Here is a 14,081-nt window from a genome sequence, read left to right as displayed (position 1 = left end):
ATATATTTATTATTTATTATTTTATAAAAAATATTATAGTTACTTTAAAATTTTATATATATATATATATATATATATATTTTTTTTTTTTTTGTAAACAGTATTTCACTCTCTAATATCTTTTCTCTCGCTTTCAAATTTTACTCGCCTCTCTACTCTCTCGCTCACACTTTTTATATATAATGTCATTAAAAAAAAGTCTAAATAGTGAGGGTTAATTTTACATACTATGAGGTTAAGAACCCTCGCAATGTGCTTGTTCCAGAGGTTTCAACAACTCTCACCGTAAAATCTGCCACAATTAATTTAAGTTTTTGTCTGACCCCTGTAATCAATTAGCGGGGGTTAATTTTCAATCGTTTAAACCACCACAAATTAATTTTTAGGAAACTACTTCTGAATTTCAGCGACCACAACCTCTAGTATATAGATTTAATAATTAAAAAATATTGAGGGTTGCAACCCCCACCATTCATAAAAATATAATTATTTTTCTACATATTTGTCATCAGTGAAACAATGCTCTTTGATCAAGGCCTACAACTAATTAGCCATCAATAGTCTGAACAACCAAATTTTACAAAGAAAAGAACATATGCAAAACTAAGAAAAGTAACAGTACTGCCGCAAACAATTAAAATAATTTAACATAGACCTTCACGTTACTAACATAAAATTGTTTGCATATCATTTTGCTGGAAGAGTTTAATTATGCCATATAGATGTATTCAACTCGACCAAAAGTACATTGATACTAACCCTACTAACCCGTTAATTGTTAAACGCAATATTCACTCTAATCATTCTAACATCCCGTCCAACCATATAATTACATTAGTGAAACTAATTATCTACGATTAAAAGGAACTTTAACGATTGATTTGTATAAAGTATTGTGGGTGATAATATATCGAGAAAAAAATGTACAATCAAAATAAAAAATATATATAGAACCAACCACTAGAAACGGAAGTTTGTATATACATAAATATGTATAAATATGTACAGTATAATAACAAAATTATTAATTCGTATACAAAAGTATAAATATATACAAATAAAGTTTATATAAATACATGAGATTCTTCATAGCAAATTTCATTAAACAATAACCATGGTTTATAATTATATGAGCTTATTGTTATATTAAATAATACACTAGTAATATTTGCTAATTCACGTAATTTACCCTTATTATATTACCTCATAATTAGAATTTTGTTCAAATTTGTATTTAAAATTATTATTTAAGTACTATAAATGATTTTAAATCATACAAAAACAAACTTTACTAGTAATTCTCGAAAAAAATAAAAAGCTACGAGGGTAAAGGTGTAATTTGAGGTGGGCGGCGAGAAGGGTTTTAGCTTCCGCAGACATGCTAATCTAGGGTTTAGAATCATCAGGAGAGAATAGCGTGGAAGGGGATATGGATTCTTTTTCGTCGCCGCCAAGTGGAGCATCGTCCCAATTCTCGACGAATGACATAATGGACCAGGTCAAAACTCAGCTTGAACAGGCATACGCTGAGCAATTTCTCGAGGTTTGATCTGATATCTATTTTCATCTCCTTTTCTCTGTCATGCATATTTGTTTTTTACATTCATCGCTATTTTTTGAAACTGTGAGTATTTAAGTCTTTCCTTGCTATAAGCTTTAGTTATTCCTATGCATTTGGTTTTAGGATGCATCCAACACCTTTAAATTTTTTCTGCAGTATTCAGGACAGTGCTTCGTAAACCATCTGAATTGTATGCTAGGAAAGACCAGAGTCAATGCAGAGTTTGATTGTATGCTTTCCATGTACCAATTGTCTGCTTATGTCAAAATATTTTTGAATAAGTATACATATTTCCATTTTTTTTTTTCAAATAACAATTTCCAGTTTCCTTCATGAGCATATTATCATTTAGGAATGTTGTGTAATTTTGTGAATGAGCAAGATGATCCAATATCTTAGGATGACCGAAACCTGCATTACAATCTGTCAGTTCTAGTATTCCAAAAATATTTAACTTATTCTTCCCTTTGGTCCATTTGCACTTTTCTCCCTTTAATAATTAACTGTAAATATGGATTGCTACTACTTTATAGTTTATACCTAGTCTTTCTTTTTTTTTTTTTGCCCTCCCTAGGAGCTCCCACCCCTTTTTGCTCCCTTGGTGACTCGAACTCGCAACCTTTGGGATGGAAGTGAGGGACGCTTACCATTCGAGCAACTCCCTCTCATCAGTTTATACCTAGTCGAACTAGTTTGGAGTCGGCTAAATGAAATTGTTGTTTTCATTTGGCTCATTTTGTTCATTTCAAGGTAAAATTGAGGTTCTCTAGACCAAAAAGTTCACTAAATTTCTCACTCTTTTACAAGTACCATGTACCTCTCACCAACACATGAACTGGTGACTTTGTCTACCAAGGTTAAGTCAGATGATGAGAAATTACCTAGCTTAATTTGTCTCTTCTAGGATTTGAACCTAAGATCTCATGGTTCTCCCCCTCCCGGCCTCCCCACTTAATTGATCACTAAGTTAGTAGACACTTGACATGTCTTTTTTTCTTTTTAGTTTGCTTGGTTAAGTCAGTATTGATTTGCAGAAATTGTAGATTCTTTAGACCAACTTGTTGGGATTGAGGAATAGTAGGATTATACAAAATGCAATGGCTTACCCATCTTAGAATTCAGTTCTACCCTTATTCAGGTTTGATGAAAAGCACAGTTGTTCAATTAATCAATTGTTCCATTAATAAATCCTATCTTTTTTAACCAACTGTATGCACCTGACAGTAGATTTAATTGATAGGAGAGTGGGAAATCTACAGTGGTTTGACTTCCCAGATCCACTTCTCTTTTGGATGAGGAAAATATAATGTGTCGTGGGTAACAATTCAATTTTCTTTTCTTAATAATTGCACAAGTCGGGTAGTATAGATATTTTGGGACCGAGGAAGTATGAATTAGCATTGTCTTGTCTTTAGGTACTTGAGCTAATATATAATTATGACAATATTGATTGATGGAACTGGCATTTGGTAGTTTCAAATTTTGGTCATCCATGACATCTTTTAAAATATCTCATCTGAGCAGATTTCTCAACAACACCAATAAAAAGTAAAATACAAATAAGAGTTATGGCGTTCAATCTTATAATACAAGAAACTTAAGCCATGTGTAGCCTTTCGAGGTTCCTTTCATTATTTCAGCAGGGGAGGAATAGCTTCTCAAGCAATTAGTGACACCGTGAGAGATTAGTATTTTTCCTAATGAGAATCTGAAGCTGGCCAGTCAATTCATTTACCATACTCTTACCGTGTTGTACTCTGTAATCTCATATGACTTGTTACCATCCTAGTTTCTTTGATATTCCGATTTCACAATCAAGTCATTTGGTTTGTTAACTGTCATTTATTTGGTGAGACTGTTAAACTGTAGATGGCACTTCAATAACTGACATTATAGTTTGTTTCAAGTTAGTGCTTGGAACTTTGCCTGCAACCTTTATTTAAAGGTTTGCTTGTGTTCTTGATGTGGATACTTTTCTGCTTCACTGATAGATCTGCATTTTTCAATCATGGGTTTACTTCAGATTGGAATCACTTAACAATGGTGCCTTGATTATTTGAATGCATCATACATAATTTGTTATGGACTGCTTGAAACATCTTCTGGAGAAGTAGATTGAGTTACTGTCATTGTATAAATAAGATGCTGCAACTTGTGATGTATGCAAGTTCAGCATGTTTTGGGTGGCTGCAAATCGTTGCAGAAGATAAAATACTAACCCTTCTTCAATTATCTCAGACAGTGAGGGACAAATGCTTTGACAAGTGTATCACCAAACCAGGGAGCAGTCTAAGTGGAAGTGAAGGTAGTTGCATCTCAAGGTGTGTTGATCGTTATATTGAGGCCACTGGTATAATAAGCAAAGCTCTCTTCAGTCAACGCTGAAACTGTAGTTGCATAGATCTCAAAGTTTGCTTGCTTGGAATGCATCTCTTTAATTATTATTAACTTTTGATACCCTTTGTTATTTTCCAATGTTTTAAAGAAGGTTTTCTACAAGTATTTTGTAAACGATGTTCTTCATTAATACTTTTGTCTGTTGTGGATGGACAGCAAAATTGTTTATCTATAGCGTACTACCATTAAGGTTAACAAGGGCAATATTGCACTTTGCCTATGGTATACGGAGTTGACATGCTTTCATGCATATAAGTTCATTAGTAGGTTTGAGGAAACCATGAGTGCATGCAGATGTCATAAAAGAAAAACTTAGGCCTCGGTACATGCTGTATAATTTCCTGCATCTGGAGCAAAGTGTTATCTGGGCCCTAATTATACTTGAGCGCACCTATTGGGAGTGTTTTATCTACATATTGTGTTCTTAGTAGTTTATGTTTGGAAATAATTAGGATTAACCATATTGTGTACTAGTATAATACTTGGAAAGACCAACAAGGGTTGTGGTGGAGTAATAAATACTCCTTCATCCTTAACCAAGAGGTCTCGGGTTCGAGCCCCCTAGGGTACGGAGTCACCTTTGCTAGGGAGTGCTTTATCCCCCAATGTGGGACTTCCCGGCGCGAATTCAGATTTAGTTGAGTTCCAATGAGGTTACGGGATACCGAGTGGGAAACCAAAACTTGTAATTTTGAAAATACAACTGTTAAGAATTTTATAGGTTGAACCAATAGAATATATATCTTGATTCATCTTTGGTGAGGATCAACCACAACCCCATAGGATTCAACATGCTAATAGACTAATCTCAACAATTGGTACTTGAAGTTTCAACACAATAGACTACAAGAAGCAGTTTGATTCAAGTACTGAACTGAATGATAATGTATTGTGTTAATTTCGCTATAGAATTTCACACCCCCTCTGCGTGACAAAACAAATACAAGGAAAATTCTTATGAAAGAAAAACACAACAATCTGGCTGCATCATAATATAAAAGTTGCCAGGGTGGCTAAGTCATTTAAACGACTTGCAATGGTAGATTACTTTCTCAGTGTCTGTAATATGTATTCGGCATAAAGGTCCCTGCACGGAAGTAAAAATGCAAATGTTAAAATATTTCAAAGACAACATTAATTAGCTCAAATTACTATATTATCAACGAGTGTATGTATGCATTCACAATTAATCCAGCACAAAAAGTACATTGAGTATTGGATGGCTTGGACAGCAGTGCTTGGAGGCAGAAACTCATTAACAGCAACCTCCTTGTTCTCAAGCTTCTTGTCTAGTGACAAATTAAGAAAATTTTACTTACAGGGAATTTGCTAGAAATGAAGCAAATCAATTAAATTATGATGAGGGAGGATACAGTCTTCAAAAAAGCGGCGGATTTCTGCCAGACGGTGAGGAGCAAGCTGGTTAATATCAGTGTAGTGGCGATATTCTGGATCGTCAGCACACACTGCTATTATCTTATCATCCTTCTCTCCCTGGATTGATGAATTAGAAATTTAGTCCTTTTATCAGATAGGAAACAATAAAGTTTAACCTGCAGGCAGCGATATAGGGGAATTAACCTGATCAATCATAGGCATTAAACCTATGGCCCTAGCTCGAAGGAAACAGCCTGGGAGGACAGGCTCCTGTTGATGAAACAATTTCTCAATTCAATTGAACCGGATAAAATGCTATTAATTGTATTGTATGGGAAGGCAATCATGCATCCCATTACCTGCATGAGCACTAGTACATCCATGGGGTCATTATCTTCACATAAAGTCCGAGGAATGAAGCCATAGTTCTGGGGGTACACCATTGATGAGTAGAGGACGCGATCAACCTGAAAATAGATGGAGATTGAGTAGATATCGGAACACACAAGAGATTCACATTACTTAATTAGGAGTTTGAGGTCATGCCTTAATGAGACCAGTTTTCTTATCAAGCTCGTATTTGACTTTACTGCCTTTCGATATCTCAATGACCTGTAAGGATAATGCAATGCAGCCTGAGTTTAATCTGATAGGACTTGTTGTTCCCAAGGAATCCTCCCATCATAATCAACTAAATGATGTTGAGTAATTAATCAAAAAACAATTGTACTTACAACATTGAAAACATTTGGAGCTTCAGGTCCTACACAGCAACAGGGAATTAAGGAATGATGAGAATATGTATGTACAATTGCGGCAATAGTGTTATGAATGAAAAGAGAAGGTACCTACCTATCTCGAGATCGTGCCAAGGGTGAGCGGCGACAGACCTCCTTGACAATGATGAGAGGATCCTCTCATTCAAACGAGGGGCGTGTCTTTGTTCATCACTCATTTTTACGTGCAAACTGACAACAACTTGTAGATAGATGAATATGAACAAACCATATATATATGATGATGACGGAGGAGAAATGGTGGATGTATATAATAGCACAGAGCCCTAGGTATTAGGTGAAACAAGACAGCTTTCCACGCGACAAGGAAACTAATAACATTGTTGTCCGATTCCTTTTCCTCAATATTGAAGGCCCTCCCTCCCTCCTTTTCCTGAATTTTCTAATTCACCTAACCTACAAACTAAAATGAATAATAAATAAACCAAACTCCACATCTTACATTTTAATTAATTGTCCAGATCTATAACGCGTACACATGTTGACTTCCTCTTCTTCTCATTTCCAGCCAGACATGTTGACTTTTTGGATCTCTCTGCCCCCAAACCTATTACCCAACCTATACATACAAACGTTTTTAAGTAGATAAAACAAGTATATGTCTACTTGTTTGCAAAAATGACTATAGTTGCTATAAAACCCTACTTATAGCTGCGAACTGTAATTATTTTGAACTATAGTGGTTAATCATAAATACATCACATGTTTGCCTTGTTGTGTAATATTTCCTAAAAAATTCAAGTTTACTCGATTTGGACAACAGGTTGGACAGTCCCCTCTGAAGGCCTTGTGAAGGTCAAACATCATCCGTCTTCGTTTGATATTTAATATGGCTTGCAAAGGCAAAAGTTCAAATATTTTTGACTGATGCTAAAATTGATTGAACGATTATATCGCATGTAATTAAACTGATCCTTTAAATGAGATAAATTTACAGGAAGTTGTAACTCAAAATTATTGCGACTTTTTATAAGTGGAGAGAGCGTGCAATGGTTCAGATTTCTATTGTTCAATAGAGAGGTTCATCTCTTGGATCCTCCCAAACAAACACATTTGTTGAATAATATTTTGTTTCCGTGTGATTCAATGTTCGATTTGTTAGACTTTCACTGCATATTCTATCTAATTTGAGTTTTTCCACCATTATACTTAATTTTAAAAACTTTTTTTATATAAGCATAGGTCAATTGATCAATTTTTTATCTTTAGCATGACGCCCTATTATTGAAATTCCAACACAATTTGAGGCAGTTCTTTAGATGGCAGGCATATTCAATTATTCTTCCCATTCCAAGTATTTTGTTTTACTTTTAGCAAATAGAAGAATATACGAAGCTCATATATAAATATATATAAAAATAATTGGACTCAAAAAGAAAAGAGCAGGTTATTGTGACATGACATATAATTAAGTGTTGTGTAAATGTAAAAACTCAGGCTGAAGATGAAGAAATTGATGCTGCTGCTGCTTCTTCTTCTTCTTCTTCTTCATTAGGCGGTAATCCTCTATAATTCCACTCGTGTGCTTTCCATTCCGGAAGTTGCTGAATGGTCATCTGTACAAACTGATTACTGGTCAATAGACGAACAGTTGGAGATTAATTAAGACGTTATATAAAATTCGATCCATACGTACCATGCCTCTTGAATCAGGTTTACCAACTATTGCCTGACAAGCAAGCCTCCAATTCTTTGGATGCTGAAAATTATATATATACAAATTAACAGCAGTACTATATATATATATTCATGACTTGCTCGTATATATATATATATACCCGTTTTAAATTTTCATTCTCCTTGTCTGTGCGAGGGTTGAGTAGCTCCTTTCCTTCAACTACCTATAATTGATGTCGATGTGAGATATGCTAATCAAGTTTAATTTAGGGCAGTAAACCAAATGTTCACACTCACCTCAACCAAACATGTGGCACAAGTTCCTCCTCCCCCACAATTGAGCAAAGGTCTTGCCTTAAATATATAGGAGTAATAATTATATTTATATATATATACATAAGTAACTGGATGAGATGATAAGAAATACTCTAGTACATACATAAGGTCCATACAACTCGACATTAGCGTCGAGCATTATGTCTCTAAGTTTTTGGCCACCACATGCTTTCCTTAGCTGCACATCTGGTGTTCCATCTGGTAGGAATACTGACTGAACGAATTACGAGTACTTATTAATGGTAATGGGACTACTCATATATTAACTCATGATGAATTAGACTACTCACGCTGACAAAGGCAAACTTCACACAAGCTTCTTCCTCCTCATGTGCTACTGCTTCTTTCGATCTCTCACTACTTGCAACTGCTTTGATTTTTGTTCGGTTGAAACGCAGGCACCTCTGATGAACCTTGGAAATACACGACGATGATTGTGATAGAGTGGAAGCGGCTAAGCCCCCATACCAGTATATTTCAATTGCTCTCATTTTAATTTCTCCTACTGCTACTGCTACTGCCACTGCCAGGGAGCTACCTTCACAATATAAATGTTGTGGGTGGCTCTCCTTATCTTACTTATTATCCATTCCTGATGGATCCCAACCAACTATATATGGACCCAAACATCCAAGGCCCACTCACTATACAAACGTTTCCAGTCAGACATGTTGGCTTTTAGGATCTCTCTGCCCCCAAACCTATGACCCAACCTATACATACAAACGTTTTTAAGTAGAGTTTACTTTTTTCTTCCTCTTCTTAATGTAGAAAGAATGACTCTAAAACATAGGTTGGGTAACAATGACTCTGCTTTGTATATTTCATTCTCTCTACTGAAACTTAAACAATCAAAGGTTATATTAGTCTATTTTCAATGCATACGTGAAACTTTTAACAACACACATTTGAAGTTAGGAATGAAAATAAAGAAAAAACTAAAGTGTGCATCAATCAGTCCTTTCTTTTGAAGAAATGTATAGGCTTTGTTAGTAGTAAATGGTTGTGCCATCTTCTCTTGATAAATGGTGTAGTTGAAAACAATTCAAGCAGACTAATGTTTCTTCTTCAATTTATGGCACTTGGACGAAAAGTTGTATTGGCATCTTGCACTTGAGAGTGTGTCTTAGGCATTCATCATATATTCAAAATAATTAAGGAATGAAGAGTCCAAAGACAGAGACACAAAGATTCGAAGGTACACGGGCAGATCCTCTTTCTGCAGTCAATCTACTTCTCTTCCAAATTTTTTTGCTTCTAATACAGGGATACATTACATGGAAAAATAGAGAAGGCACAACTAGTACACAAGCTCTTTCTTTTTAGGTTCAAGAATCGGAGGGTCAATGTCAATTCCCATATTTGCTGCAGTGCCAGCTATAATCCTCATTGCAGATTCAATCGTAGAACAATTAAGATCCGGCAGCTTCTCTTGAGCAATTACCTTCAATTGATCAATAGTTATTTTTCCTACTTTCTCCCTCTGTGGGTCCTTCGAGCCCTTTTCCACTCCTACAAAGAGATAAATTAATTAATCATACATACATATTTACATCTTTGGAAACTAACCAAAACTATCCAAACTTTTGTATGCACCACAACATATAACATCCAGGCTATATAGCAAAGATAGAGTAACTGCACCATAAAAAGCTAAACTCCAGCACAAGTTCACATTCACATCTACAAGGTGTACTATTTTGATCGAACACCTGATTTCCAAATTGTGAAATTACACTTTTTATTATGGGATAAGCAAAGATCTTATTCATCAAGATGATCAAGCACTAAGTCAGTGCTGGCATTTTTCCCTGAATAAAACAGGGGGTTTGACCCCATTGACCCCATATACCAAAGAAGGGGGATAACAGCAGTATGCATAAACATCTAGTAGAACAAGCTAATGATTCTACTTTTTGAGCAAATTTATTTCACTCACTGTTATCTACTTTAAAAATTACCTTTCATGTTGTTATAATCAACTGTAACCCAAAAAACAGTGCTTATACAATAACGAAGGAGTTCATTTCATTAGTTCTATAGTTTGGTGAAGCAAGGACAGCATGCCCAAATAGTGTGATGCATTCTTATGATTCCCAATGGGATGGGTTACTTCAGTAATGATTTTGCCAATCCAAACACGAAATGTTTAAATCTACTGCTTAATTTGGATGAGCATAGAACTATAGTCTATGAGTAGAAAACCGCAGTCAGAGCATATATATTTATGACGGGTCTCTGTCATTCTCCACCCAGAGAGAAAGAGAGTCAACTGTTTTTCTAATTCAGATTTCAATATTTCTTTTTTTTCTTTCTCCCTTTTTGCCCAACCATCAAGCAGAGCAACATGGAAAATAAAAAAAAGGGAGTTTTCAGTCTAGTTTTTCAGTAATTTTACATGTCTACGTCCTACTACGAAAAATATCATGGAAGGAGGGAAAATCTTCATAAACAAGACTCTAAAGTATCCTGTTCTAATACCCAATTCAAGCCAAGATCGTTGGATAGTGCATCGAGTTGTAGTCTTCACAGGCGTCTTTTGTTTAGAAAGTGCACAGTGAGGCGCTTAACTAATATCAGCCATAAACTAGTTCTAGTTCCTGATTCAAGCCAAGATCATGGGGTAGTATATCAAGTGGTTGTCTTCAAGGGTGTCTATTGTTTAGGAAGTGCATAGGGAGGTGCTTAACCCTTCATCTATAGACTAAAGACCTTTCTTTTATAAGTACTCTATAAGTCTATAGAGCTAAAGAGGATGTTATGAATTTCTTGATCTCAAACTGCAAGCAAAAATTTATGGAATTCTGGCAGACAGGTCGGCTAGTTGCCCTTGTAAGAGACCCATGGGTCATATGTATCATACAGCTATGGTAACTGATGTTGGAACAACAAGCAAGGGTGTGGTAGTAATAGGCCAGGATATGATGTCCTCATCCAAAACTAGCTTGATATTGCACATTGATTCAGCACCAAGGTAGCCAACTCCAAACTCTGTGACCTTGAGCATCGTACATCAATCAGTAAATCAAATACATTCTTGTGTCGTTGATGTTCAAGCTAAATGGTATCTCTTCCACTAACTCTAAATGAATCATTTAGTTTTCCTGACTTGCCTCTAAACTAAACCTTCACATTTTTAGCAGTTACAGGTGAAAATTCTAAATACCTGCAGCCTTGAGCAGCAAAACAGAAGCAGGTGGGGTCTTCAAGATAAAAGTGAAGCTTCTATCCTGGAAGAGAAGGAAGAGGCACAATGAGATACTAGTAAGACTTTAATCATGTTTTAATTAATTGACAATAAAAATGAAGAACTGACATCATAGACCGTGATTTCGACAGGAATAACATAACCAGCTTTGTCAGCAGTTCTGGCATTGTAATCCTTACAGAATGCCATGATGTTAACACCTTTGGAACCCAAGGCCGGACCCACGGGTGGAGCAGGAGTTGCCTTCCCTGCCTCGAGAGCTAACTTTATAATACCAGTGACTGTAACAAAATGCAACCCATCAGTAAAAAGATTGAAACCCCAAACTAAACAAGCAAAGTGAAAATAATACCTTTCTTGGCTTTACCACCACCAGGCTTAGGGGGGGCCATGGAAATGACAGTGAGAGCCCTTGGAGCACAAGGAAGGGAATAAGTGTGGCTGTGGGTGTGAATGAACTGAACCGACACCCGTTGGACCCAAGACAACTTAAGGAGTGAAGGTGAAAACGACGAACAGAGTTTCCCTGGATGATTACAACTCGATAAAGACGCCATTTTTCTTTTCTTTTCTTTCTTTTTTCTGATACAAGAAGAAGAAGAAGAAGAAATCGGAACGAGAAAGAAGTGGATAACACTGGGCACCGTCTCCTATCTCTAGCCAGATTCCTATTTGAGCCTCTGGGCTGGGTCTTATACAGGGGCCCATGATACTTTTGCACTACAACAACATACAAGGCCCAAGAAAGGGCTTAATTCAGAACCAAGTGCACAAACATATGTTTTTGGGGCTTGTCACTTAACTAGTACCCATTTCATAATATTTTATGGGAATTTCATGCAAATGAGCTAATAACATCATATCTCTATTCCTTTTTAAATTACACAAATTCCTTAAATTTGATGGAATACGGATACACCCCAAAGTGTCCCGATAGATCGTGTCCCAATTTCGGATACATCACTTAACATTTCGATACATTGCGTCTCGATTTCAAATGCATCATTCAACGTCCCGATACATCACTCAATGTCCTGACATATCGCGTACGTCTCGATACATCACGTAAAGTGATGTATCTGATTGATACATCACGTAAAGTGATGTATCCGATCGATACATCATATGAAGTGATGTATCCAACCGATACATCGCGTAAAGTGATGTATCCAAAAATAGGAGATAGTAGGAATTTTTGTGATTTTTTCAAATGGTAGAATTTATTAGAGAATATGGTAAAATAAGTTGTGTATTTAGGTAATTGTTTTTGGCATTTTACAGAAATCTCATATATTTGGTTAATTACATCCTATTTCAAAAGTTTCTCCAATTACAAAAATCTCAGATTTTTCATTACTCTCGGATACATTTCTGGGTTGTACGATACATTGCAAATGATATATTACTTAATGAGAGAGATGTATCCGGGGGGGATATATCCTAGAGGGGATAAACATGTATCCGAGAGAAATTTTTTTTAATTTTTTAAATGGTAAGAAATTTTAGAGATTATGATGTATCCAGAGGGGGGGGGGGGGATGTATCCTAGATGGGATAGATATGTATCTGAGAGGGGATTTTTGTAATTTTTTTAAATGGTAAGAAATTTTAGAGATTATGATATCTTGAGTTGTGTATTTATGTAATTTTTCCTTTTTTTTTTTTGGAAAACTTTCAAAAATGACTATAGTTTATACTTAATTATAGAGATCCATAACTATAGTTCGCTAAATTGCAAATTATAGATACATGTTTGGAAGAAGAGAGAGGCAAACGAGACTTTGAGAGGGGGGAGAGAGGCGAGCGATATCTTGGAGAGAGAGTTGAATACATGTTGTATCACGAATACAATTGTATCAAAAACTATTATATTTAGCTATATATTATGAGGAAATAGGCGAGTGAGATCGAGAGAGGAGGGGGCATTGACAGGAGAGAGGAGAGAAAAATTTGATGTAAAACCCTACCTATAGTTGCGAACTGTAATTATTTTGAACTATAGTAGTTAATCATAAATTCATCACATGTTTGCCTTCTTGTGTAACTTTTCCTAAAAAAAATTCGAGTTTACTCGATTTGGACAAAAGGTTGGACAGTCACCTCTGAAGGCCTTGTGAAGGTCAAACATCACCCCTCTTCGTCTGATATTTAATATGGTTTGCAAATGCAGAAGTTCAATTATTTTTGACTGATGCTAAAATTGATTGAACGGTTATATCACACGTAATTAATCTAGTCTTGTTTAAATGAGATAATTTTACAGGAAGTTGTAACTCAAAACTATTGCTACTTTTTATAAGTGGAGAGAGCGTACAATGGTTCAAGTAATTGGTAGTTACTGACAATTTCTCTTCTTCAATAGAGAGATTCATCTCTTTGATCCTCTCAAACAAAAACATTACAAGAAAGAACAGGATATCTAGTTTGTTGAATAATATTTTATTTTCGTGTGATTCAATGTTCGATTTGTTGGGCTTTCTTTGAATCACTGAATTTTCTATCTTATTTGAGTTGTTCCACCAATATACTTAATTTAAAATACTTTCATTTTTTATGACTCATTTTTTATGTTGTTTAAAATTTGAAATTGTGGTGTATTAAGCAGAGGGCATGAAGTATCCTGTATTTGCAAACTTAGTCCCCACTGTGTTGTTTGAAAATCTATTGCTTTCCCAATTTTAGCATGGTATGGTAATGAAAGCGCGTGTGCTTCTGACTCTCATTTCTATTTGAAAAAAAAAAAACAAGTTTAGTTTACTTGTTTAGTGGATTGGAAAGGAAAAGGAAA

The 14,081-nt window shown here is 35.5% G+C and overlaps 4 protein-coding genes across 4 annotated transcripts; 1 reads left to right on the top strand and 3 right to left on the bottom strand.

Annotated features, from left to right (window-relative positions):
- Positions 1–1,403: 1,403 nt before the first annotated feature.
- On the top strand, positions 1,404–4,151 carry LOC125826568 (mitochondrial import inner membrane translocase subunit Tim13). Its single transcript, XM_049505919.1, has 2 exons — positions 1,404–1,543; positions 3,800–4,151. Exons 1-2 carry the CDS (start codon positions 1,430–1,432, stop codon positions 3,944–3,946), a joined length of 261 nt encoding a protein of 86 aa, XP_049361876.1. The 5' UTR covers positions 1,404–1,429; the 3' UTR covers positions 3,947–4,151.
- Positions 4,152–4,993: 842 nt separating this feature from the next.
- Positions 4,994–6,330, bottom strand: LOC125826546 (soluble inorganic pyrophosphatase PPA1-like). Its single transcript, XM_049505897.1, has 8 exons — positions 6,188–6,330; positions 6,070–6,098; positions 5,882–5,947; positions 5,695–5,802; positions 5,540–5,605; positions 5,332–5,452; positions 5,166–5,247; positions 4,994–5,045 (listed from the first exon to the last, which is right to left on the bottom strand). Exons 1-8 carry the CDS (start codon positions 6,288–6,290, stop codon positions 5,003–5,005), a joined length of 618 nt encoding a protein of 205 aa, XP_049361854.1. The 5' UTR covers positions 6,291–6,330; the 3' UTR covers positions 4,994–5,002.
- Positions 6,331–7,458: 1,128 nt separating this feature from the next.
- On the bottom strand, positions 7,459–8,588 carry LOC125826557 (photosynthetic NDH subunit of subcomplex B 3, chloroplastic). Its single transcript, XM_049505908.1, has 6 exons — positions 8,376–8,588; positions 8,189–8,299; positions 8,047–8,103; positions 7,911–7,973; positions 7,769–7,831; positions 7,459–7,688 (listed from the first exon to the last, which is right to left on the bottom strand). The coding sequence occupies exons 1-6, from the start codon at positions 8,574–8,576 to the stop codon at positions 7,566–7,568; spliced, it is 618 nt and encodes a 205-aa protein (XP_049361865.1). The 5' UTR covers positions 8,577–8,588; the 3' UTR covers positions 7,459–7,565.
- A 623-nt stretch (positions 8,589–9,211) lies between these two features.
- Positions 9,212–11,962, bottom strand: LOC125826965 (uncharacterized). Its single transcript, XM_049506318.1, has 4 exons — positions 11,646–11,962; positions 11,402–11,574; positions 11,252–11,315; positions 9,212–9,597 (listed from the first exon to the last, which is right to left on the bottom strand). The coding sequence occupies exons 1-4, from the start codon at positions 11,848–11,850 to the stop codon at positions 9,386–9,388; spliced, it is 654 nt and encodes a 217-aa protein (XP_049362275.1). The 5' UTR covers positions 11,851–11,962; the 3' UTR covers positions 9,212–9,385.
- Between the last annotated feature and the right edge of the window lie 2,119 nt (positions 11,963–14,081).

Source organism: Solanum verrucosum, unplaced genomic scaffold (assembly GCF_900185275.1).
Source record: "Solanum verrucosum unplaced genomic scaffold, falcon-dt-bn FXZP01000060.1, whole genome shotgun sequence".
Lineage (NCBI taxonomy): Eukaryota > Viridiplantae > Streptophyta > Magnoliopsida > Solanales > Solanaceae > Solanum > Solanum verrucosum.
Note: the sequence above shows the minus strand (reverse complement) of the source record. Positions and strands in the feature narration are given on the sequence as shown.